We start from the raw sequence: 27,616 nt of genomic DNA, 5'->3' as shown, positions 1-27,616 counted from the left end.
CTCTAGAGGGTCATTTAGCAAACCAAAAAAAAACTCTATATGGCTAGTATTTATTTGTAATAAAAAAAACATTTTCAGAAAAACCTGAGACCCTCGAAAATTGAAAGTAATCTCGGAAGATGAAGAAGAAAAGAAGCAGAGAGGAAGGTGAGAATGAGGAGGAGGAGGAGGAGGCAAATAAAGGTTTGTTGTGGAAGCTTCCGCAGTTGAGGTCCAAGCAACTGGGTAAGCTGGGCCCCGCCTTCGGCCTCGGCGCTGGCTGCGGTCTTGGTCTTGGCATCGGCCTTCTTGGTGGTAAGCTACATCTCTCTCTCTCTCTCTCTCTCCAGATTTCATGATTATCTAACAATAACACATAACATACAACATCACTTTCTGCATTTCTTTTCTTCATATTATTATTTACCAATATTCATGCCAAATTTCCATATGCTGGATTCCTTCCCTAATCAACACACACACACACAAAGGTGCATGTCAACTTAGCTTAGGACGATTAAATTTTAATTATATTCATATATATACACATATACATATATACATATATATGTTTTTTATTACTATATATATCCTCTTGATTGGGTTTTATTTTAGTCTGATGTAAGGAAATGGAACTCCAGGTGTTTACCTACACCAAATTACTTTCTTTCAATTTTTGACAAATAAAATTTAAAGAAAAAAAAGGTAATTGAGAAATAACAGAATTTTTACATTTTTTTTTTTTAAAAATTGCTAAATTATGTTATACTATATGTGTATATCTATGAAACCTGATACTCAAAATTTCATTTTTAGCACCTACTTTTTGTTAGGATATTTGTATGTGATAGTGATAGTGATACACGTCATCCAACAAGTGTTATTCAGTCTTTATGTAATATCTTAGTTCTTTTCATGGAGGGATCTATGCTGAGGACTCACATTCACATATATCTTCATAAAATCTAGGAGTGAGATGTCATACTTTCTTTCTTATTCTTGTCTCCTCATTACTCAGGTGCAGGGTTTGGTCCTGGAATTCCTGGCTTGCATGTTGGCATTGGAATTGGTGCTGGATGTGGGGTTGGTTTAGGGTTTGGCTATGGTGTGGGAAAGGGTATTGCTTTGGATGAGAATCGGAGATACTCTAATGTGGGACATCTCTCCCGTGGTCCTATAAATTTTCCATCTCAGTATGTTCATTATCTTTTTATTATTTATTTATTTATCTGTTTTTCTGTTTCCATCTTTGACTTACATGCCTATGCTTGCTCTTACTAAAGAAAAAAAAAAAAAAAGAAGAAGAAGGTAGTTTTAAATGCTTTGCACTCTGCTCTGAGGGAGAAGGAAATATCATCTTTGGATGACTCGATAAATGCAATTGATAGAAGATAGTGTGTCATTCTTTGAATTTTGCATAATCTAATGCAATTATTTAGGTATATTAAATTAATACCTAAACTATTACCCAGTTTACAGTATGCCTTTGAATAATGAAATTGAGTAATTTACTCCTAACATCACTTAAAAAATTTGTCAAATTGAAGATAATTTCATCAAATAGCTCCTTAACTTCCTACTTAAACGCTGTTACCCGCTATACTTAGAGAAAACTTGAAAAGTAACGCCCTTCAATGGTTCCAATATTTTTTCACTTAAGTTCCCCTACTTTCATCCATTTTCAATGCTCTGCTTCCATTAACCACCATCTAGATTGTGCCCTTAAAATGCATAAAACAACTTGGATTTGCTATTTCTTAGATTGCAAATGTTTAAAAAAAAAAAAAAATTGTATTTCTATTTGTGTGTGGAAACATAATAAATTTCTTCCTCACTGACTGGCTAGGGCCTCCACAAAATTGTACTCCACCTTCAAAATACCTACAACCAACAGCGACTCCAAAGAACAAAAAATCCAAATACATCCAATTGAAACACATAACACAAACTTAAGCAGATCATAATAATTTGATCAGATTTTGATTATATATGTTCTATATTTAGTTCAACCCCAACCCCCCCACCCCCCTGGGCGCGGGCAGCGGCGGCCCCTTCTTAAAATTCTCATTTTTCATTCCTCTTCCACATTTTCTGAGCAACCAAATGGAGTAAAAAGTTCCTTTTAAACTCAAACCTACAGTGGCAAGCACTAAGCACTATATTGAAGAAAGGGAATTTGAAAAATATACACTAAGTATGGTTGTCGGACCACGTGTATGAGCCCCCTTCAAGAGGAAGATGTACTAGAGATAAAATTAGAAAAATCTAACACAGCTGAGATCCCAGTTGTAGCTCCCAATATCTTGCTTTGCAATCTGGTAACATTGAAGCTGTCCTCTATACATTGTGAACCCTCCCACCAATTGTGCACCCTAGCTAGTTTGAGGCAATGACGTATGACAAATTGGTGGAATTTGTCTCCCCATGGTTGTGGTGGGTTTAGGGTTAGGAAAATTTGTGGAACTAAGGTTTAAAATTGTTGAAGAAATGGTTATGAGGTTCTGAACTTGAGATAGGAAATCAAAGGTGGTTAGATGAGTTATCTGATGTCTATTTGTATTTGGTAGGAAAAAGAATGTGGGGGTTCTAGGGTTTTAATAAGAAAGGGGTTGATTTGGGGTTGTAAGCAAGAAGAAAGAGAGATTTTTATGGTTTTTAGGGGCTGTATGAACAATACTATAAAGAGAGAAGAAGAAGAAAAATAAGAATCTCCTGCTCCTCCTCCTCCTCCTCCTTAGAAGGAGAAGGATGCTTATATAGACTCTACCCTTAATTTCTCTTATATAGACCCTACCCTTGTAGTGGGGAGATTGTGGACCATCTTTTGATAAATTGCAGTGTGGCATCTAAATTGTGGAGTTTTGTATTTAGGATGTTTGGGATCCAATGGGTATTGAGAAAATTCTTGATTTATTATGTGGGTGGCAGATTGGACTTGGAGGATCTAATTTTTCATCAAATGTTTGGAATCTTTTTCCTTTATGTTTTTGTGGATTTTATGGAGGGAAAAATATTGATGTACTTATGAAGGTGTGGAGTACACGTCAACTAAATTGCTAGCATCCTTTATTAGTTCTCTTTATGAGCGGTCTATTGCTTCGGGTTTTACAGATAGTAATTCTATTAATCTTTCATAAAGTCAATTCATATGTAGATATTTTTTTTTTCCTATTTGTAATTCTTTAGGCTGCTTTATGTCTTTTTTCATGAAGTAGTCTCTTTTCAATAAAATTATTCTTACCTTAAAAGAAAAAGAAAAAAAATTAACTAATGAAGGGATTTAAAGTCCCATCATTTAAAATCCTAGGAATCACAAATTTCATTGTTTTGATAAAATGATGGTAACATAAATTCACATTTGATTTTAAAATGTCTAAATTTTTACTTATAAAAAAACAATGTCTAAATTTTCATTTTATTCATTTTTTAAAAGAATTTTAGCTTTCTTGTTTCTAGAGAATCTGATAATGTGCCTTTCACAGCCATAACCATCCAACTTCAGCACCTTCAACACCTTTTAATTTTATATATCAGTAAGAATATTACACAAAATGATATTACAACAAAAGCACGAAGGACCCTAAACCAATACAAACCAACACCAGAAAATTTCCACAGCCATAAGGCAAAACCAAAATAGAGCAAACACTCTACCCTCTGCCTTAGGGTCTGTTTGGTTGGAGGGGTGGAAAAGTGGGAGAATAGAAAATGGTTGGAGGATGGAAAAGTGGGAGGATAGAAAAGATTTTATTTTCTCATCATTTTTGTTTGGTTGGGAGTTGAAAAGTGGAGGGATGGAAAAAATGAGTTTCAAATATACCTTTGTTAAAGAATGATGCCCAATTGAAACAAAAAAGTGACAAATAACCACAAAAAAGAGCAATCACCCAAATTTATTATTAAAAAAAAAAAAATTACCCCTCCTAGAAAATCAAAAGGAAAAGAAAATAGAAAAAAGAAAAAAAAAAGGCAACGATACTGTCCAGGGGAGAAGAAAAAAAAGAAAAAAAAGACAACTTGAAGAAGCCCATGTGTCCCATTTTGAGGAGAAAAAAATGACATCTTACATGATTTGTCATTTTTGGAAATGACATCTGTTTTCTTAAATGATTTATTTTCTTACTCATAAAAAATATGAAGTATATGTGTAAGATGATGAGGGTTATAAATCATGTAATTACAATGATAATGTTTCTACACTTAATGAGAATGATAATCATATACGTTTAAGATTGCATTACATTACTTTTGTTAGGCATAGAAATCATTAATTAACATTTTAGTGTTTTTTTTTCCTTTTCTCTTTTGGGTATATTGTGATACAACTATGTACTTTGTGTCTTCATTTTGATTATGGCTATCAAATATCATACATGCTTATATTTTGTGTGCTTGGCTCACCCTTTAATTGATCACTTGATTGTTATATTGTCTTTAATACATTATTATTTTTTGTATGTACACTTCAAGGCTTGCGAATCGTGCCTAGGTTCTAGAAGCCTTTGCCCTTAAGTGCTTCCCAAGATTTTAGCCTTTTACCAACATTAACCCTCTCAAACATCTTGAAACAAAATACTAATAAACTTGAAGCATGGTTAAAATTCACAAGAATACAAAATATGGCAAAAATTTTCCAAGATTATTCATGCCGTTGTACCTTTTTTTTTTTTTTTTTTGAGGAACCATGCCTTTATACTTTTTTTGGGTTTGCCCAATGTGGAATAAGCTCCATAGATTTTGTGATATGTAAATTTTGTAGTTATAAGAGGTGTTTATGATACTCTAAAGTTGCCATATTTTGTTCAACACGAATATGTTTCTTTGATAAACATGCATTTGACTTGGAATAAAGCTCAGTGTATATTTATTTATTTAGTTTATATAATTTGGATGCTGGTAAGGGTGGCACTATCTGATTTAATATTAGTCACATAATGTGATGCCAAGAAAAAGAAAAAAGGTTTAGCTCTAAATTGGTTTGGAGTTATCTTCCCAAACCGTCTTCCTCCAGCCCACTATATGTTACATGGCGATTGAATATTCGTGTACAATTTTAGTCACATGATTTTTTTAATCAAACTTATGGCTTGGTTAGTCACATTATTGTTCCCCATTGTTTATTGTGGTGTCTTTGGAAGAAAAGGAATAGTAGGTGTTTTGAAGATAATGAGAGATCCATACCAGACCTTAAGCTTTGTTTCTTTAGAACTTTAATAGATTGGTTGGCTACTTTGCGAAACCAATCATTCTCTTCCTTTCTTGATTTTCTTGTAATTTTTGTTGACCCTTTGTACACTCCCTGTGTACTAGGGTGTCCCCTTTTTGATATCAATAAAATTTATTACTTATCAGAAAAAAAAAAAATAATAATAAAAATTAAAAAAAAAAAAAAAAAAAAACATTTGGCTTGTTTAAATAATAGACATAAATAGTCTTATAGATCATCATGCAATAGATTGAAAGAAATAGCTCATAACTGATTTGGAGCTAAACTTTGAAAAAAAAAAAAAAAAAGTATTCTTCTGTTTACCAGCATTAGATTTTTAGCTGATCTTTATTATTTTAAACTTCTGTTTATATTTTGGAATTCTCATTTGGACTGTGTTGTCAGGGATGAGATTGGTGCACTAGTTGATGAGCTTATTATTAGCACCAAGAAGGTTATCCGCGCAACTTCGAGAGAGATTGACAAGTGGAAAAGATGATGTATAATCAAATCAATTAATCTAGTACGTCTTAGTTGCTGCCCTCTTGTTGGTTTCTGTATACATGCATTTGCCTGGGCCAATATAAAAAAGATCTTTGATTTCCATGCATGTTTGGTCATGTATCTATTCTGTTCTGGGTTATTTTTAAAAAAATTTTCCCTTTCTGTTTTTCTGGAGACAATTGTCTGTTTTGGTGGATTCCACTAGCAGTACTTACAAAAAAACTCATCTCTGTCCATAGATGAGACTGGAAATTTGTTGTCCAAATGAAATAAGGTTTGGTTCCAATTGAGAGCCCCAGGCTCCCACTCCTAATAGAAAGAATAGAAAGATGACACATGTCATCGTTTTTTTACCTATAAAAAAAAGGTGACATGTCTTGTCATGTGCAATAGACATAACTCACTTGATTGTTTGAATTAAATGAGTTAGGTGCATTAATCTAGTCTCAACATGTACATTGCACAAGACAAGGACAACTATCAATTTCTTATCGGTGATTGGACCCAAACTTTGTCCTTTTTAAAAGGTCAGCACTTAGTGGAAAATCTTAAAACCCAAATGGAGGTGATGTCTAAGATGTAAAATAAGATTTAGATATAGATTTGGATTACTTGGATCCATTCATTACCATTCACTCTAAAACTATGCTAATTTAAATTAATGTTCTAGTTATAGATTTTTGTAATAATAGTGCATTTATTTAAAATATAAGAATATTTAATCATGGATAGTTGTAACTAATCTTAAATCATTTTCCTTATGGTTGATGAAACTTATTTGGGTTAGTATGAGCGAGTTATAGTGAACATGAGCTAATCAAAGCCTAATGTTTTTAGGTGTTCTCAGAGGTTGCCAAGAGTTTTGAAACTTAATTAGCACATTTTTATGCACAAATTGCTTGTGGGTTTAGGAAGGAAAGAATTCGAGCTGCGGGTTGAGGAGCATATTGTAACTATCTAAGAAAAAAGGTGTTCTCAGAGTTTGAATCTTGTATGGAATTGATTAAAATTGTATTCTATACTCTATAGTTGTTAATAGCAATGACCTTCTTTGGGAATATTAAAATGTTGCACTAGAATCTTCGAATCCTATATAGGATGGATTACAATAATTGAAGTTTGTCCTACAAACGGTAATTTTCTACAGGACTAATCCATTCCAATCTTGACTCGTGTAATTAGCCCAGCCTTCGATCAAGTAAGTTAATCATGAAACAATCCACGGAGCAAATATCACATGGGAGATTGGTGAAGCCAATTTTGTAAAAGGAGAATAGATTTGCGACATTTAGTTATAGGATTATCACTTGAATAAATTGGTTTAAAATATGAAAGATGCTCTTTCTCAAACCTTGCAATTGGGTTGGGTTGATCGGTTTCGAATTGGGTCGGGTTGATCGGTTTTGAATTCAATCTAGTTGGGTTTGGGCCAATCGGATTGGGTAAGAAAACATGTCATTCTAAATGGGGTACTAAATTTGTGACCCTAATCTGGTCTTTCAAGGGCTAGGTCGACCTTATATGACGTTACTTTTTTCACATAAAAAAATAATATAAAATTAAAAGATTAAAAAAAAAAAAAACTTATTCTTATTGTCTTTATCTTCCTTTCAATACAAACAAAAGAACAAATTATCAAACTCACTTCAAAATAAAATATTAACTATTACATAAAATATTAAAATTACACCATCCAAGTTAAATAAGACATAAATACTTGAGGTTATATAGTCCAAAATTTTTCGCTAATCTTACCTTCTCCACAAAAAGAAGAGAGAAACAAAAACTAGATGTGGACCATATCATGTCAACTACCATGTTAGGTTCAATTGTTAAAAAAAAAAAATAATAATAAATAAATAATAAAAAAAGTTAGGATACTTTAAAGGTGACACATATAAAGAAAAATAAATAATAGGAATTGCAGCTTTATATTCTCAACATTTGTCATAGTTCCAGTATTAAAAATATGTGTGCTTGAGAGCATCCCGAGGCAACTTGGGCATCTCGTACCTTCTTTTTGCAAACAACATCATTCTGTTTAACAAAATTGAAAATTCAACATGTGATTCCATGGAAGAGGTTCTAGAGAAGTTTTGCTCCAATTTTGGCCAAAAAATCAGCATGGAAAAATCTCGCATTTACTTCTCAGCTAATGTGAGTGAAGATGTAAAAGAGGAAGTTTGTGAGAAGTTGGGCCTCCAAGTAACCCGAAACAATGGGAAATACCTCGACTTCCCTATAAACCATAGAGGAGCAAGTACAAGGCAGTACAACTTCATTGCTGAAAGGGTATGAATAAACTTGCGGGTTGGAAGGCGAAGTTCCTTTCATTTGCAGGACATGCTGTCCTAATCAAATCCTTCATGTCTGCCATTCCTAACCATGTGATGCAAGGGGTGGCTCTCCCTATACATGTATGCGACAAATTGAGACTTTCTATGGGGATCCCCTTGTTGGTTGGAACAAAATTGTGAAACCCAAAGAAGAAGGGGACTTGGGATACAAGTAGCTAAAGCCAAGAATATAGCTTTACTTGCTAAACTGAATTGGAGAATGTACCAGGACCAAGAGCCAAGGACCCGGACAAGCTTCCTTCATCCCCTAACTGGAAGGTAGTCAAATTGGGCTTCCCTTTTTTCCTTAAAGGAGTTTGTTAGGGAGTTGGAAATGGTTCAAGTATCCGGGTATGGTTGGATAGTTGGATACAAAGTGAATCTCTAAGGGAAATGATTGAAGGTCCACTGAGTTAGGAAGATTATATGCTAACTATGGAAGATATCCGTGGGAAATATAGATGGAATTGGAAGCTATTAACCTTTGATCTCCTTGAAATCATCAAGGATAAAATCAAAGCAATCCCAATCCAAAACTATGGCCATAGGAAGGATACCATTATGTGGAAGCATACAAAAGACGGAGAGTTCTCAACTAACTCAGCTTATATTTTATCTATCAAGGGAGTAAGCCCAAGCCCGGTCTTTAAGGGATCATGGATATGGAAGCTAGACATTTTACCAAAGATTACTACGTTCTTATGGCTATGTCTACACAACAGTCCCTGTAAGAGATGCCCTGGCTTCTAGGGGCATCAAGTGTGACAGAATCTGCCCCCTATGTAAATCCCAAGAAGAAACAATACTACACCTTCTCAGAGATTGTGAACTAGCCCGAGATTGCTGGAGGAAGCTTGAGGTCCCCCCAAGTTAGTTTGCACTTTTTCTAGAAATTTTGAGGAATGGCTACAAGCTAACTGTTTTAAGCAATGCAAGGCATAAGACCGCCAACCCGTGGAGCACACTTTTCTTGCTCACCTTGTGTTCTTTGTGGAAGAACAAAAAAATAGGATAGTTTTTGACAATGCCATCCCCAACCCCTCTCTCCATAAAATCTGCCTGAGCCAAGCTCTTGAATACTCCTTTTGTGTGAGCAAATCTAAGCTCACAGCTCCGAAAGTTGTTATCCCAGTTAGATGGATTAAACCTTTGGAGGGTTAGCATAAACTCAACACTGATGGTGCATCCTTTGGGAACCCAGGTAAGGCTAGGGGTGGGGGCATTATTAGAGACAGCCAAGGTAATTGGATTAAAGGCTATTCGAGATCTATTGGCTTCACTACTAGCAACATTGCCGAGCTATGGGCATTGAGAGACGGGCTGAACTTAGCCATTCAACTGGGATTACAACAGATAGAAGTTGAAATTGATGCCAAGGTGATTATGGACTTGCTTAATTCCAATAACAATCCTAACACAGCCTACTCTCCTCTTTTATCCGATTGCAGGTTACTCCTCGCTAGGATTCCACAAGTCAGGGTGGCTCATGTGTTTAGGGAAGCTAACAAATGCATTGACCTTTTGGCTAAGACGGGCTGCTCAATGCAGGAAGATTTTGCTCTTTTTTATTTTCTCCCCTCTTTTGATTTTGATACCATTCTAGCTATGGATTGTAACGGTTTGCATTATTGTAGACTTGTAACTTCCAACTTGGCTGCTGTACTAAAATAGATTTGGTTTTATTAAGGGTGGTTTCACTAGCCTTTCTTTTGTCTATAGCATGGATAGACATGTTTGTTCTCATGCACTTATAATACACTCTGTATATAAGGGCAAGCTGTCTGGTTCCATGTAACAGGAGAGTTCCATTGGTTCTGTTGTTGAGAGTGAGGACTTTCAAGATGTGAGGGTCATCAAGTGCTATAGTGAGGTTGGGGAAACAATCAAAATGGATTACATCTGTATACACGTACTTGAGAGTTGCACTTTAAGTTGGCAAGGCTAGTAATTTTGTTAGTATTGTGATATACAATATAAAATTTTAATATTATTCTAGTATAATGAAAATAAGTCAATATAGAACTAAAATTTTATAGCTATGATTATTCTATAAATGGATTATATATTATATTCAAATCCATGAAATCAACAAAATCTATAATGAGTAATGAAAGTTCAAATATGTGTATAAAACACCCTTGAACGTTTAGACCCCCAAATACAAAATAACCAATTCAAGCTTTATGACAAACACAAAGTGTGCGGAAAATGAACACAAGCTATAAACAGAATTGGTAAACAATCTAAGCCAATTAAAATCACATTCACAGTAGAAAATAAAAGGAAAAGATTAAGGGAAGAGAGATGCAAACACAAGGACAACACACGATGTGTTATCGAAGAGGAAACCGAAGCCCTCGGCGTAAAACCTCTTCGCCGCCCTCCAAGTGGTCAATAATCCACTAGAAAATGTAGTTGGGATACATAAACAGCAATAGACCCTCCAAGCCTAATCTACCCGATCTACCTAAGCCCTCCAAACTTCTTACTCTAACGAGGTTGCACCGAACCTTTTTCTTTTCTAGCTTACCGGATTCCGCTATAATCCATAGCATCCGCCATCCTTGGCATCTTCCAATGTTTCCCAAAGTTCCAAAAACACTCAATACTCTAAATGGGTGTGGGTAGTGCTTGGATAGAAATCTCCTCTCAATAGGTATGACAGTGAGAGAGGGAATGAGAAGAGACTACAAAGATTTCTCTCTAAGAATGAGTAGCTCTCTCTAATTGGGTGGGTGTTTTGAAGAAACCTCTCTTAGGGTTTTTCTTTCTCAATAGCCACACATATTTTGTGAGAATGAGGGGTATTTATACTGGTGTGAGAATGGAATGTAAAAAGTCAATTTTTTGAAAACAGGGCTGGCTGGCGACTTGACCTCGCGACTTGACTGAGTCGCGAGTTCAAGCCGCGAGCTAGCTGAATGGCCAGTCTGGATTTTTGTCCTGTAGTGCTCCAGCTAGCATGACTGTTCAGCTCCCTTGCATGCTCTGCGCATGTGTAACTTTTGGCGGCTTGCAAGCCGCGAGTCTCTGCTTCACTATATTGTCTTGAGCATTTCTTCACACTCTCTCACACACTACCCTTACATGATTCCCACATAAATACAAGGTTTCTAAGTGCTGTATTACAAGCAAATTTGTCACGGAATAAAGCCAACACATGGTTGATTAAATTCAACTTTACAAGTAAGAATTTTACCACAAAAATTACAAGTTTATTCAAAAGCAAGTAAGCACTCACGGTTAAATTATCAATAGATTGCATGCCATTGAATAGAGTTCAAAAAACTGATTATAAATTTGTATTTTTCCTATCATTAAAAGAGAACATCCATTTGTTAAAAAATGAGTGGGAAATGGTTATAAGGGCCAAAATGGGGTTTTGCCCCATTCAGCAAAACTTTTCAGCGTTTTGCCCCTTTTCTGAAACTATATAGGGATATATCCCTGTTTTAAAACTCGACATTAAAATAATCAAGTTCTACATGAAACTCGATGATCTTATAATCATGTTTTTACGAGATTTTGGCATTTTCATTTTTTTTAATCCGTACATAACTTGATTTTATATACCCGACTATAAAATTATTGAGTTATAAAGAAAAATTGATATTTCTAAAATCAAGATATGTTTATGTTATACGATTACATCTGCTCCCATTTAGACTATCTTGCTTTCAGTTCGAATTGAATTCCACTACTACTCCACAGATCCATGGCTGCTTTCAGACTAAACTGAAATTTCTATCATCTCAATACCAGAATTTTATGGCAATGGTATTTTCATTTGATATTGTATAGATTTTTTTTTTTTTTTTGGTTGAATGAGTGTTATGTGAGTACATTAGTGTGTTTTTGGTTGTTTGTTGTAGTAAATTTTAATCACAAGTGAATGAGAATCTTTAGCATAGCAAGAAGTAATCAACTATATACCTTATTTTTCTTAGATTGTTATAAGATGGTTAGTGAAATGAAAGATAACACATAATTATAAGAATATGATAAATAGCATTTATGGTCATGTTAATAACTCTAGAAGGCTTTTATTAACAAATCAGCAATGCAAAAGCAAAAAAAGTGGTTACTATAGATGAAATTGTATGCTAATCTCCCTATCTATTATTGGTTAATATGCATCCATAGGTGGTGGGACTCACATATCATGTATTAATACATTCCATACTTTAGTTGAACGTACATAATCATCATTGTCAGACATTGACAACAACACTACGTTTTACATAGAATGTCTAGACATTAACAATAATGTTTAATCTTTGTAGGTATGAATTTTTTAAAATCATCATTTCTTGAATCTAAGAAATTTGAAATATCTTTATCATCATCTAAAGTAGTAGTTTCATTAGACTTGATGGCTCACTCTTGCGCCTTCCCTGATAGATGTTTCCTAGCATTTTGGACTACATAAAAATGGTCTAGTCGCCTTTGTATTTGATTGTTCTCACGTTCAAGATAGCAAGTATGTTGGTAGGTTCGTCTCTAGGTAACTCGGCTGACCGTGCCTTAGGAACTCATAACCCATGTCATCGACAGTACACCTTCAACTGCACCTTTTCTCGATAGCTCTAACCATGGTTGTGGTGAACTTTGTAGTGGTGGTAACTGTACTCAATTATGCAGGTTTTTCGACCATGATGTGTTTGACGCTTCCTAGACTCTCATACATGTATATTGGAATATTAACGAAACCTTTTTCTTTCCAACCCATTTCCCTCCACAATGATCTGTGTATGTCTGAAGTTGTTGCTCTGCTAGAACTTGTGATGATGCATTTGTTGAAGTAGATCCAAACTTATTTCGCACCATAGTTTTTGTGCTTGAGGCATTGTGACTCATAACTTAGTCGGTGCATTTATAAGCTTGTCTCATGGTCAAAATATTATAAAAAAATTTATATATGAGTATCAGGGCTTGTCATGTCAGTACAGGTTGGAAAAACGGTACATGCTCCCATTGTTGTAGTGTATTTCCATATGTGTATATAGTATAAGTCAATTATATTTGCATAGTTGCAATGTGCTTGACCATATCCTCATCTCTGATTCACACAGTGCCATGCACTATGCACCATTGTATGATTATTATTTTGTTTATGTTACGAGCCACATGATAGATCTAGCATGTAGAACTAATTTAATTTAAAATGTCTTAATCGTGTACCATGTTAGGTAGCTATACATTATTTAGTAACAGTTGATGCACATTGTTAACTCGCTCTTTTGATGTTATTATAGTCAGCGTTAATGGGTGACCTTTACTGCTATGGGCCACATGATGTGTTCACCGCTCGTTGCTGGGTGCTAGAATAATTCAGCTATCCAATCAATCCCAATCGAAATAGTGCACAGGTTTGAATATCATGATGCAGAAAGGACTGGTTACTCTATGAACATGAGATGTTTTATATGGTTAGTTATAAGCTCTCGTGAGACACTAAGGAGAAGACACTCGGACTTAGGTGGAGATTTGAGAATCAATGGAGTCGTATGGGGTAACATTCGTTGCATTTTAAACTTGGCTGTAGCACAGATTATAATGTAATCATAAAATACAACTCGTAGCACGCATACGACCAACACTATTCTAAGAACTATCAGACTGTTCATTTTCATTTTTTATCGCTTGATTTTGAGTATAAACAAAAATTCTTTCAAAATCAAGGTCATTATACATTACATGCTTCATTTAGACTACTTGCTTTAGTTTGAATTTTCCACAAAGGACAGATCATGGCTGCTTTCATTCTAAACTAAATTTCTATCATCTCCCAATGGCAATGGAATTTTCCTTCGATTTTCTCTGAATTTGATGAGGTAAATCTAAATGTGTTTTTGGTACAAAAAGTGAGTAAATTTTAATCACCTATGTGCAATTTGTTCAGTTAGAAGGAAACATGTACATGATATAGCTTGATAATGATATGAACACAAGTGTTCAGTTGAATTGGTACAGAGTAAGCTTCAATTGAACAATAGTAATCGGTAATGTATAATGTACAGGATTACTAGACTTGGTGCAATAGGTACATGATGCAGTGAAGTGTAGTAGGTAACAGATATACATGTGAACGATGTAGGGCTTATGTTTGGTAACACTGTATACAGGGCAGAACGATATGGGATGCGAATATCACATAATGGACAGGGCTCGAGTGATGGGATGCGTAAATTGTTCACATAGGTGAGTTCTGACTTGATAACTACTTACATTTGTTGGCATGTGCAGCGTAGTGCATTATGACCAAGGTGGTTCAGTAGGTTCAAACCCTTTCAAACCCTAGGCTTTCACAATATCAAATTAATTAAAAACTAAATAAATAAATAACATAATTTGTAAAAAATCTTACTATAATCTAATAAATTAGAACGTAGTAACAAATAACATAAAAAATTCTACAGTTAAGAAGATCAGTATATAAATTAATAATGATGAGCAAAACTAATCATATTAATATATCAAAACTTTCTACAAATATCATGTTTTTCAAACTATCACTAAAATAAAAAAAAATATGCAACTGGCTTAAAGTCACTACATAGAACTATCAAGAGTCAGATGATGGAGAAGGTGGAACAGGACGTCTATAGTCAGCTAAGTCCATTCGTAGAGCTACAACCTTGGCAAGAAGATTATCTAAAAGCTGCCCATGGGCTGCTTGAGTCATCATAACGGTCTCTATCATAGCACAAAGAGAGGGAGGATGAGGGCCTGTATGCGTTGCACAGCAGTGTGAACATCTACCTCATCATCACCATCCTCAGCAATAGTAGTTATGGGATCCCCATGCATGTCCTCATCTAGAACATTTCCAACAGTAGACCGTACTCGTGGTATCTTGGATGAACTAACACTGGGGTCGACAAACTTCTTTTAAGCACTTCGCTGTTTCAGAAATTTGGCTCCTATAGGGGCAAGGATGTGGACTAACTCTTGGGAAGGAAAGTTCTGTAATCCTAAGTATACAAGAACCCTATGAATGAAAACTAGAAAGAACAGACCATGCCTCTTGTACTTGCTCCTATGCACCTCCATAATGGTTTCAATGAAAAGGGAAGGAAAACAAATGAAACTATCGGTGACGAGGGCATAAAGAAAGAAACACTTGTCTATAGGGATTGTATGGACATGAGAGATAGGGAAGATGTTGTGACAAGGTATCCTAAAGAAGATATAATTAAGCTCAATTAACTCACTTGAGCTAATACTTGGGTCAAAACCCCAAGTGACTGATCTTCCACAAAGAATATCCATAACATCATTAATATGAGTAGACTCCAAGTATGGATAAGAAGGTCTACAAACACAAGGTACATCAAGAGCATTGGATACATCATCCCTAGTTATTGTAAACCTTACACCACGTATCCATGATGTCAAGTAATTAACACTGCGAACATCCTCATACGCCGAGAGATTCGAATAGAATTCTCCAATTAAGTCAGTTGGAGGGGGTTGTATATTTGTACATAGAGACAGCCAATGCCTAGACTGTAGATTGCCACGGATAGAAGGATGCAATTCATCTAGATTGATTTGCCTTTCTTCCCAAATAGACTTATACTTAATCAAGGTTTCAAAGGTTTGCTCATCTGCATGTGTTTCGAACCTTAATTTATCAAACACCACTTCAGATTCGGATGCAGCCCCATGTACTCTTCTAGTTTTGGATTTTCCCCTCTTAGCCCTCCTCAAAGCCATAACTAACTGATGGTCAACAATGGAAACACAATCAGCTCACAAAAAAACTAAACCTAAAACCGCATTATGAAGAGATAAACACAACACCCACATTCTAATCCTCCTACTACACAAGATGCATAGACACGCATTATGCATGAAGGTTTGTTGTGGAAGCTTCCGCAGTTGAGGTCCAAGCAACTGGGTAAGCTGGGCCCCGCCTTCGGCCTCGGCGCTGGCTGCGGTCTTGGTCTTGGCATCGGCCTTCTTGGTGGTAAGCTACATCTCTCTCTCTCTCTCCAGATTTCATGATTATCTAACAATAACACATAACATACAACATCACTTTCTGCATTTCTTTTCTTCATATTATTATTTACCAATATTCATGCCAAATTTCCATATGCTGGATTCCTTCCCTAATCAACACACACACACACAAAGGTGCATGTCAACTTAGCTTAGGACGATTAAATTTTAATTATATTCATATATATACACATATACATATATACATATATATGTTTTTTATTACTATATATATCCTCTTGATTGGGTTTTATTTTAGTCTGATGTAAGGAAATGGAACTCCAGGTGTTTACCTACACCAAATTACTTTCTTTCAATTTTTGACAAATAAAATTTAAAGAAAAAAAAGGTAATTGAGAAATAACAGAATTTTTACATTTTTTTTTTAAAAAAATTGCTAAATTATGTTATACTATATGTGTATATCTATGAAACCTGATACTCAAAATTTCATTTTTAGCACCTACTTTTTGTTAGGATATTTGTATGTGATAGTGATAGTGATACACGTCATCCAACAAGTGTTATTCAGTCTTTATGTAATATCTTAATTCTTTTCATGGAGGGATCTATGCTGAGGACTCACATTCACATATATCTTCATAAAATCTAGGAGTGAGATGTCATGCTTTCTTTCTTATTCTTGTCTCCTCATTACTCAGGTGCAGGGTTTGGTCCTGGAATTCCTGGCTTGCATGTTGGCATTGGAATTGGTGCTGGATGTGGGGTTGGTTTAGGGTTTGGCTATGGTGTGGGAAAGGGTATTGCTTTGGATGAGAATCGGAGATACTCTAATGTGGGACATCTCTCCCGTGGTCCTATAAATTTTCCATCTCAGTATGTTCATTATCTTTTTATTATTTATTTATTTATCTGTTTTTCTGTTTCCATCTTTGACTTACATGCCTATGCTTGCTCTTACTAAAGAAAAAAAAAAAAAAAGAAGAAGAAGGTAGTTTTAAATGCTTTGCACTCTGCTCTGAGGGAGAAGGAAATATCATCTTTGGATGACTCGATAAATGCAATTGATAGAAGATAGTGTGTCATTCTTTGAATTTTGCATAATCTAATGCAATTATTTAGGTATATTAAATTAATACCTAAACTATCACCCAGTTTACAGTATGCCTTTGAATAATGAAATTGAGTAATTTACTCCTAACATCACTTAAAAAATTTGTCAAATTGAAGATAATTTCATCAAATAGCTCCTTAACTTCCTACTTAAACGCTGTTACCCGCTATACTTAGAGAAAACTTGAAAAGTAACGCCCTTCAACGGTTCCAATATTTTTTCACTTAAGTTCCCCTACTTTCATCCATTTTCAATGCTCTGCTTCCATTAACCACCATCTAGATTGTGCCCTTAAAATGCATAAAACAACTTGGATTTGCTATTTCTTAGATTGCAAATGTTTAAAAAAAAAAAAAATTGTATTTCTATTTGTGTGTGGAAACATAATAAATTTCTTCCTCACTGACTGGCTAGTGCCTCCACAAAATTGTACTCCACCTTCAAAATACCTACAACCAACAGCGACTCCAAAGAACAAAAAATCCAAATACATCCAATTGAAACACATAACACAAACTTAAGCAGATCATAATAATTTGATCAGATTTTGATTATATATGTTCTATATTTAGTTCAACCCCAACCCCCCCACCCCCCTGGGCGCGGGCAGCGGCGGCCCCTTCTTAAAATTCTCATTTTTCATTCCTCTTCCACATTTTCTGAGCAACCAAATGGAGTAAAAAGTTCCTTTTAAACTCAAACCTACAGTGGCAAGCACTAAGCACTATATTGAAGAAAGGGAATTTGAAAAATATACACTAAGTATGGTTGTCGGACCACGTGTATGAGCCCCCTTCAAGAGGAAGATGTACTAGAGATAAAATTAGAAAAATCTAACACAGCTGAGATCCCAGTTGTAGCTCCCAATATCTTGCTTTGCAATCTGGTAACATTGAAGCTGTCCTCTATACATTGTGAACCCTCCCACCAATTGTGCACCCTAGCTAGTTTGAGGCAATGACGTATGACAAATTGGTGGAATTTGTCTCCCTATGGTTGTGGTGGGTTTAGGGTTAGGAAAATTTGTGGAACTAAGGTTTAAAATCGTTGAAGAAATGGTTATGAGGTTTTGAACTTGAGATAGGAAATCAAAGGTGGTTAGATGAGTTATCTGATGTCTATTTGTATTTGGTAGGAAAAAGAATGTGGGGGTTCTAGGGTTTTAATAAGAAAGGGGTTGATTTGGGGTTGTAAGCAAGAAGAAAGAGAGATTTTTATGGTTTTTAGGGGCTGTATGAACAATACTATAAAGAGAGAAGAAGAAGAAAAATAAGAATCTCCTGCTCCTCCTCCTCCTCCTCCTTAGAAGGAGAAGGATGCTTATATAGACTCTACCCTTAATTTCTCTTATATAGACCCTACCCTTGTAGTGGGGAGATTGTGGACCATCTTTTGATAAGTTGCAGTGTGGCATCTAAATTGTGGAGTTTTGTATTTAGGATGTTTGGGATCCAATGGGTATTGAGAAAATTCTTGATTTATTATGTGGGTGGCAGATTGGACTTGGAGGATCTAATTTTTCATCAAATGTTTGGAATCTTTTTCCTTTATGTTTTTGTGGATTTTATGGAGGGAAAAATATGGATGTACTTATGAAGGTGTGGAGTACACGTCAACTAAATTGCTAGCATCCTTTATTAGTTCTCTTTATGAGCGGTCTATTGCTTCGGGTTTTACAGATAGTAATTCTATTAATCTTTCATAAAGTCAATTCATATGTAGATATTTTTTTTTCCTATTTGTAATTCTTTAGGCTGCTTTATGTCTTTTTTCATGAAGTAGTCTCTTTTCAATAAAATTATTCTTACCTTAAAAGAAAAAGAAAAAAAATTAACTAATGAAGGGATTTAAAGTCCCATCATTTAAAATCCTAGGAATCACAAATTTCATTGTTTTGATAAAATGATGGTAACATAAATTCACATTTGATTTTAAAATGTCTAAATTTTTACTTATAAAAAAACAATGTCTAAATTTTCATTTTATTCATTTTTTAAAAGAATTTTAGCTTTCTTGTTTCTAGAGAATCTGATAATGTGCCTTTCACAGCCATAACCATCCAACTTCAGCACCTTCAACACCTTTTAATTTTATATATCAGTAAGAATATTACACAAAATGATATTACAACAAAAGCACGAAGGACCCTAAACCAATACAAACCAACACCAGAAAATTTCCACAGCCATAAGGCAAAACCAAAATAGAGCAAACACTCTACCCTCTGCCTTAGGGTCTGTTTGGTTGGAGGGGTGGAAAAGTGGGAGAATAGAAAATGGTTGGAGGATGGAAAAGTGGGAGGATAGAAAAGATTTTATTTTCTCATCATTTTTGTTTGGTTGGGAGTTGAAAAGTGGAGGGATGGAAAAAATGAGTTTCAAATATACCTTTGTTAAAGAATGATGCCCAATTGAAACAAAAAAGTGACAAATAACCACAAAAAAGAGCAATCACCCAAATTTATTATTAAAAAAAAAAAAATTACCCCTCCTAGAAAATCAAAAGGAAAAGAAAATAGAAAAAAGAAAAAAAAAAGGCAACGATACTGTCCAGGGGAGAAGAAAAAAAAGAAAAAAAAGACAACTTGAAGAAGCCCATGTGTCCCATTTTGAGGAGAAAAAAATGACATCTTACATGATTTGTCATTTTTGGAAATGACATCTGTTTTCTTAAATGATTTATTTTCTTACTCATAAAAAATATGAAGTATATGTGTAAGATGATGAGGGTTATAAATCATGTAATTACAATGATAATGTTTCTACACTTAATGAGAATGATAATCATATACGTTTAAGATTGCATTACATTACTTTTGTTAGGCATAGAAATCATTAATTAACATTTTAGTGTTTTTTTTTCCTTTTCTCTTTTGGGTATATTGTGATACAACTATGTACTTTGTGTCTTCATTTTGATTATGGCTATCAAATATCATACATGCTTATATTTTGTGTGCTTGGCTCACCCTTTAATTGATCACTTGATTGTTATATTGTCTTTAATACATTATTATTTTTTGTATGTACACTTCAAGGCTTGCGAATCGTGCCTAGGTTCTAGAAGCCTTTGCCCTTAAGTGCTTCCCAAGATTTTAGCCTTTTACCAACATTAACCCTCTCAAACATCTTGAAACAAAATACTAATAAACTTGAAGCATGGTTAAAATTCACAAGAATACAAAATATGGCAAAAATTTTCCAAGATTATTCATGCCGTTGTACCTTTTTTTTTTTTTTTTTTGAGGAACCATGCCTTTATACTTTTTTTGGGTTTGCCCAATGTGGAATAAGCTCCATAGATTTTGTGATATGTAAATTTTGTAGTTATAAGAGGTGTTTATGATACTCTAAAGTTGCCATATTTTGTTCAACACGAATATGTTTCTTTGATAAACATGCATTTGACTTGGAATAAAGCTCAGTGTATATTTATTTATTTAGTTTATATAATTTGGATGCTGGTAAGGGTGGCACTATCTGATTTAATATTAGTCACATAATGTGATGCCAAGAAAAAGAAAAAAGGTTTAGCTCTAAATTGGTTTGGAGTTATCTTCCCAAACCGTCTTCCTCCAGCCCACTATATGTTACATGGCGATTGAATATTCGTGTACAATTTTAGTCACATGATTTTTTTAATCAAACTTATGGCTTGGTTAGTCACATTATTGTTCCCCATTGTTTATTGTGGTGTCTTTGGAAGAAAAGGAATAGTAGGTGTTTTGAAGATAATGAGAGATCCATACCAGACCTTAAGCTTTGTTTCTTTAGAACTTTAATAGATTGGTTGGCTACTTTGCGAAACCAATCATTCTCTTCCTTTCTTGATTTTCTTGTAATTTTTGTTGACCCCTTGTACACTCCCTGTGTACTAGGGTGTCCCCTTTTTGATATCAATAAAATTTATTACTTATCAGAAAAAAAAAATAATAATAAAAATTAAAAAAAAAAAAAAAAAAAACATTTGGCTTGTTTAAATAATAGACATAAATAGTCTTATAGATCATCATGCAATAGATTGAAAGAAATAGCTCATAACTGATTTGGAGCTAAACTTTGAAAAAAAAAAAAAAAAAGTATTCTTCTGTTTACCAGCATTAGATTTTTAGCTGATCTTTATTATTTTAAACTTCTGTTTATATTTTGGAATTCTCATTTGGACTGTGTTGTCAGGGATGAGATTGGTGCACTAGTTGATGAGCTTATTATTAGCACCAAGAAGGTTATCCGCGCAACTTCGAGAGAGATTGACAAGTGGAAAAGATGATGTATAATCAAATCAATTAATCTAGTACGTCTTAGTTGCTGCCCTCTTGTTGGTTTCTGTATACATGCATTTGCCTGGGCCAATATAAAAAAGATCTTTGATTTCCATGCATGTTTGGTCATGTATCTATTCTGTTCTGGGTTATTTTTTAAAAAATTTTCCCTTTCTGTTTTTCTGGAGACAATTGTCTGTTTTGGTGGATTCCACTAGCAGTACTTACAAAAAAAACTCATCTCTGTCCATAGATGAGACTGGAAATTTGTTGTCCAAATGAAAAAAGGTTTGGTTCCAATTGAGAGCCCCAGGCTCCCACTCCTAATAGAAAGAATAGAAAGATGACACATGTCATCGTTTTTTTACCTATAAAAAAAAGGTGACATGTCTTGTCATGTGCAATAGACATAACTCACTTGATTGTTTGAATTAAATGAGTTAGGTGCATTAATCTAGTCTCAACATGTACATTGCACATGACAAGGACAACTATCAATTTCTTATCGGTGATTGGACCCAAACTTTGTCCTTTTTAAAAGGTCAGCACTTAGTGGAAAATCTTAAAACCCAAATGGAGGTGATGTCTAAGATGTAAAATAAGATTTAGATATAGATTTGGATTACTTGGATCCATTCATTACCATTCACTCTAAAACTATGCTAATTTAAATTAATGTTCTAGTTATAGATTATTGTAATAATAGTGCATTTATTTAAAATATAAGAATATTTAATCATGGATAGTTGTAACTAATCTTAAATCATTTTCCTTATGGTTGATGAAACTTATTTGGGTTAGTATGAGCGAGTTATAGTGAACATGAGCTAATCAAAGCCTAATGTTTTTAGGTGTTCTCAGAGGTTGCCAAGAGTTTTGAAACTTAATTAGCACATTTTTATGCACAAATTGCTTGTGGGTTTAGGAAGGAAAGAATTCGAGCTGCGGGTTGAGGAGAATATTGTAACTATCTAAGAAAAAAGGTGTTCTCAGAGTTTGAATCTTGTATGGAATTGATTAAAATTGTATTCTATACTCTATAGTTGTTAATAGCAATGACCTTCTTTGGGAATATTAAAATGTTGCACTAGAATCTTCGAATCCTATATAGGATGGACTACAATAATTGAAGTTTGTCCTACAAACGGTAATTTTCTACAGGACTAATCCATTCCAATCTTGACTCGTGTAATTAGCCCAGCCTTCGATCAAGTAAGTTAATCATGAAACAATCCACGGAGCAAATATCACATGGGAGATTGGTGAAGCCAATTTTGTAAAAGGAGAATAGATTTGCGACATTTAGTTATAGGATTATCACTTGAATAAATTGGTTTAAAATATGAAAGATGCTCTTTCTCAAACCTTGCAATTGGGTTGGGTTGATCGGTTTCGAATTGGGTCGGGTTGATCGGTTTTGAATTCAATCTAGTTGGGTTTGGGCCAATCGGATTGGGTAAGAAAACATGTCATTCTAAATGGGGTACTAAATTTGTGACCCTAATCTGGTCTTTCAAGGGCTAGGTCGACCTTATATGACGTTACTTTTTTCACATAAAAAAATAATATAAAATTAAAAGATTAAAAAAAAAAAAAACTTATTCTTATTGTCTTTATCTTCCTTTCAATACAAACAAAAGAACAAATTATCAAACTCACTTCAAAATAAAATATTAACTATTACATAAAATATTAAAATTACACCATCCAAGTTAAATAAGACATAAATACTTGAGGTTATATAGTCCAAAATTTTTCGCTAATCTTACCTTCTCCACAAAAAGAAGAGAGAAACAAAAACTAGATGTGGACCATATCATGTCAACTACCATGTTAGGTTCAATTGTTAAAAAAAAAAAATAATAATAAATAAATAATAAAAAAAGTTAGGATACTTTAAAGGTGACACATATAAAGAAAAATAAATAATAGGAATTGCAGCTTTATATTCTCAACATTTGTCATAGTTCCAGTATTAAAAATATGTGTGCTTGAGAGCATCCCGAGGCAACTTGGGCATCTCGTACCTTCTTTTTGCAAACAACATCATTCTGTTTAACAAAATTGAAAATTCAACATGTGATTCCATGGAAGAGGTTCTAGAGAAGTTTTGCTCCAATTTTGGCCAAAAAATCAGCATGGAAAAATCTCGCATTTACTTCTCAGCTAATGTGAGTGAAGATGTAAAAGAGGAAGTTTGTGAGAAGTTGGGCCTCCAAGTAACCCGAAACAATGGGAAATACCTCGACTTCCCTATAAACCATAGAGGAGCAAGTACAAGGCAGTACAACTTCATTGCTGAAAGGGTATGAATAAACTTGCGGGTTGGAAGGCGAAGTTCCTTTCATTTGCAGGACATGCTGTCCTAATCAAATCCTTCATGTCTGCCATTCCTAACCATGTGATGCAAGGGGTGGCTCTCCCTATACATGTATGCGACAAATTGAGACTTTCTATGGGGATCCCCTTGTTGGTTGGAACAAAATTGTGAAACCCAAAGAAGAAGGGGACTTGGGATACAAGTAGCTAAAGCCAAGAATATAGCTTTACTTGCTAAACTGAATTGGAGAATGTACCAGGACCAAGAGCCAAGGACCCGGACAAGCTTCCTTCATCCCCTAACTGGAAGGTAGTCAAATTGGGCTTCCCTTTTTTCCTTAAAGGAGTTTGTTAGGGAGTTGGAAATGGTTCAAGTATCCGGGTATGGTTGGATAGTTGGATACAAAGTGAATCTCTAAGGGAAATGATTGAAGGTCCACTGAGTTAGGAAGATTATATGCTAACTATGGAAGATATCCGTGGGAAATATAGATGGAATTGGAAGCTATTAACCTTTGATCTCCTTGAAATCATCAAGGATAAAATCAAAGCAATCCCAATCCAAAACTATGGCCATAGGAAGGATACCATTATGTGGAAGCATACAAAAGACGGAGAGTTCTCAACTAACTCAGCTTATATTTTATCTATCAAGGGAGTAAGCCCAAGCCCGGTCTTTAAGGGATCATGGATATGGAAGCTAGACATTTTACCAAAGATTACTACGTTCTTATGGCTATGTCTACACAACAGTCCCTGTAAGAGATGCCCTGGCTTCTAGGGGCATCAAGTGTGACAGAATCTGCCCCCTATGTAAATCCCAAGAAGAAACAATACTACACCTTCTCAGAGATTGTGAACTAGCTCGAGATTGCTGGAGGAAGCTTGAGGTCCCCCCAAGTTAGTTTGCACTTTTTCTAGAAATTTTGAGGAATGGCTACAAGCTAACTGTTTTAAGCAATGCAAGGCATAAGACCGCCAACCCGTGGAGCACACTTTTCTTGCTCACCTTGTGTTCTTTGTGGAAGAACAAAAAAATAGGATAGTTTTTGACAATGCCATCCCCAACCCCTCTCTCCATAAAATCTGCCTGAGCCAAGCTCTTGAATACTCCTTTTGTGTGAGCAAATCTAAGCTCACAGCTCCGAAAGTTGTTATCCCAGTTAGATGGATTAAACCTTTGGAGGGTTAGCATAAACTCAACACTGATGGTGCATCCTTTGGGAACCCAGGTAAGGCTAGGGGTGGGGGCATTATTAGAGACAGCCAAGGTAATTGGATTAAAGGCTATTCGAGATCTATTGGCTTCACTACTAGCAACATTGCCGAGCTATGGGCATTGAGAGACGGGCTGAACTTAGCCATTCAACTGGGATTACAACAGATAGAAGTTGAAATTGATGCCAAGGTGATTGTGGACTTGCTTAATTCCAATAACAATCCTAACACAGCCTACTCTCCTCTTTTATCCGATTGCAGGTTACTCCTCGCTAGGATTCCACAAGTCAGGGTGGCTCATGTGTTTAGGGAAGCTAACAAATGCATTGACCTTTTGGCTAAGACGGGCTGCTCAATGCAGGAAGATTTTGCTCTTTTTTATTTTCTCCCCTCTTTTGATTTTGATACCATTCTAGCTATGGATTGTAACGGTATGCATTATTGTAGACTTGTAACTGCCAACTTGGCTGTTGTACTAAAATAGATTTGGTTTTATTAAGGGTGGTTTCACTAGCCTTTCTTTTGTCTATAGCATGGATAGACATGTTTGTTCTCATGCACTTATAATACACTCTGTATATAAGGGCAAGCTGTCTGGTTCCATGTAACAGGAGAGTTCCATTGGTTCTGTTGTTGAGAGTGAGGACTTTCAAGATGTGAGGGTCATCAAGTGCTATAGTGAGGTTGGGGAAACAATCAAAATGGATTACATCTGTATACACGTACTTGAGAGTTGCACTTTAAGTTGGCAAGGCTAGTAATTTTGTTAGTATTGTGATATACAATATAAAATTTTAATATTATTCTAGTATAATGAAAATAAGTCAATATAGAACTAAAATTTTATAGCTATGATTATTCTATAAATGGATTATATATTATATTCAAATCCATGAAATCAACAAAATCTATAATGAGTAATGAAAGTTCAAATATGTGTATAAAACACCCTTGAACGTTTAGACCCCCAAATACAAAATAACCAATTCAAGCTTTATGACAAACACAAAGTGTGCGGAAAATGAACACAAGCTATAAACAGAATTGGTAAACAATCTAAGCCAATTAAAATCACATTCACAGTAGAAAATAAAAGGAAAAGATTAAGGGAAGAGAGATGCAAACACAAGGACAACACACGATGTGTTATCGAAGAGGAAACCGAAGCCCTCGGCGTAAAACTTCTTCGCCGCCCTCCAAGCGGTCAATAATCCACTAGAAAATGTAGTTGGGATACATAAACAGCAATAGACCCTCCAAGCCTAATCTACCCGATCTACCTAAGCCCTCCAAGCTTCTTACTCTAACGAGGTTGCACCGAACCTTTTTCTTTTCTAGCTTACCGGATTCCGCTATAATCCATAGCATCCGCCATCCTTGGCATCTTCCAATGTTTCCCAAAGCTCCAAAAACACTCAACACTCTAAATGGGTGTGGGTAGTGCTTGGATAGAAATCTCCTCTCAATAGGTATGACAATGAGAGAGGGAATGAGAAGAGACTACAAAGATTTCTCTCTAAGAATGAGTAGCTCTCTCTAATTGGGTGGGCGTTTTGAAGAAACCTCTCTTAGGGTTTTTCTTTCTCAATAGCCACACATATTTTGTGAGAATGAGGGATATTTATACTGGTGTGAGAATGGAATGTAAAAAGTCAATTTTTTGAAAACAGGGCTGGCTGGCGACTTGACCTCGCGACTTGACTGAGTCGCGAGTTCAAGCCACGAGCTAGCTGAATGGCCAGTCTGGATTTTTGTCCTGTAGTGCTCCAGCTAGCATGACTGTTCAGCTCCCTTGCATGCTCTGCGCATGTGTAACTTTTGGCGGCTTGCAAGCCGCGAGTCTCTGCTTCACTATATTGTCTTGAGCATTTCTTCACACTCTCTCACACACTACCTTTACATGATTCCCACATAAATACAGGGTTTCTAAGTGCTGTATTACAAGCAAATTTGCCACGGAATAAAGCCAACACATGGTTGATTAAATTCAACTTTACAAGTAAGAATTTTACCACAAATATTACAAGTTTATTCAAAAGCAAGTAAGCACTCACGGTTAAATTATCAATAGATTGCATGCCATTGAATAGAGTTCAAAAAACTGATTATAAATTTGTATTTTTCCTATCATTAAAAGAGAACATCCATTTGTTAAAAAATGAAAGTGGGAAATGGTTATAAGGGCCAAAATGGGGTTTTGCCCCATTCAGCAAAACTTTTTAGCATTTTGCCCCTTTTCTGAAACTATATAGGGATATATCCCTGTTTTAAAACTCGACATTAAAATAATCAAGTTCTACATGAAACTCGATGATCTTATAATCATGTTTTTACGAGATTTTGGCATTTTCATTTTTTTTAATCCGTACATAACTTGATTTTATATACCCGACTATAAAATTATTGAGTTATAAAGAAAAATTGATATTTCGAAAATCAAGATATGTTTATGTTATACGATTACATCTGCTCCCATTTAGACTATCTTGCTTTCAGTCCGAATTGAATTCCACTACTACTCCACAGATCCATGGCTGCTTTCAGACTAAACTGAAATTTCTATCATCTCAATACCAGAATTTTATGGCAATGGTATTTTCATTTGATATTGTATAGATTTTTTTTTTTTTTTTGGTTGAATGAGTGTTATGTGAGTACATTAGTGTGTTTTTGGTTGTTTGTTGTAGTAAATTTTAATCACAAGAGAATGA

General features: G+C 35.0%; 1 protein-coding gene across 4 annotated transcripts; it reads left to right on the top strand.

Annotated features, from left to right (window-relative positions):
• Positions 1-36: 36 nt before the first annotated feature.
• Positions 37-22,336, top strand: LOC115959089 (keratin, type II cytoskeletal 3). Of its 4 annotated transcripts, XM_031077395.1 has the most exons (5): positions 37-183; positions 15,887-15,997; positions 16,695-16,869; positions 21,283-21,400; positions 22,220-22,336. In XM_031077395.1, exons 1-4 carry the CDS (start codon positions 120-122, stop codon positions 21,374-21,376), a joined length of 444 nt encoding a protein of 147 aa, XP_030933255.1. In that variant the 5' UTR covers positions 37-119; the 3' UTR covers positions 21,377-21,400; positions 22,220-22,336. The 4 variants fall into 4 exon arrangements, with proteins under 4 accessions (XP_030933255.1, XP_030933253.1, XP_030933254.1 ...); XM_031077393.1 differs by lacking the exon at positions 22,220-22,336 and having other exon boundaries at positions 41-183; positions 21,283-21,560; XM_031077394.1 differs by lacking the exons at positions 15,887-15,997; positions 16,695-16,869; positions 21,283-21,400; positions 22,220-22,336 and adding exons at positions 998-1,172; positions 5,591-5,708; positions 6,527-6,686 and having other exon boundaries at positions 44-294.
• Positions 22,337-27,616: the final 5,280 nt, after the last annotated feature.

The sequence above is a fragment of the Quercus lobata genome, chromosome 9 (genome assembly GCF_001633185.2).
Source record: "Quercus lobata isolate SW786 chromosome 9, ValleyOak3.0 Primary Assembly, whole genome shotgun sequence".
Lineage (NCBI taxonomy): Eukaryota > Viridiplantae > Streptophyta > Magnoliopsida > Fagales > Fagaceae > Quercus > Quercus lobata.
Note: the sequence above shows the minus strand (reverse complement) of the source record. Positions and strands in the feature narration are given on the sequence as shown.

What these genes read in the sequence shown, in the direction of transcription:
- LOC115959089 (XM_031077395.1), top strand. Translation starts at nt 120, where the DNA reads ATGAAGAAGAAAAGAAGCAGAGAGGAAGGTGAGAATGAGGAGGAGGAG. An exon ending in GGAGGAGGAGGCAAATAAAG is followed by an intron (nt 184 to 15,886) that starts GTTTGTTGTGGA and finishes TTATGCATGAAG; the next exon opens with GTTTGTTGTGGAAGCTTCCG. An exon ending in TGGCATCGGCCTTCTTGGTG is followed by an intron (nt 15,998 to 16,694) that starts GTAAGCTACATC and finishes CTCATTACTCAG; the next exon opens with GTGCAGGGTTTGGTCCTGGA.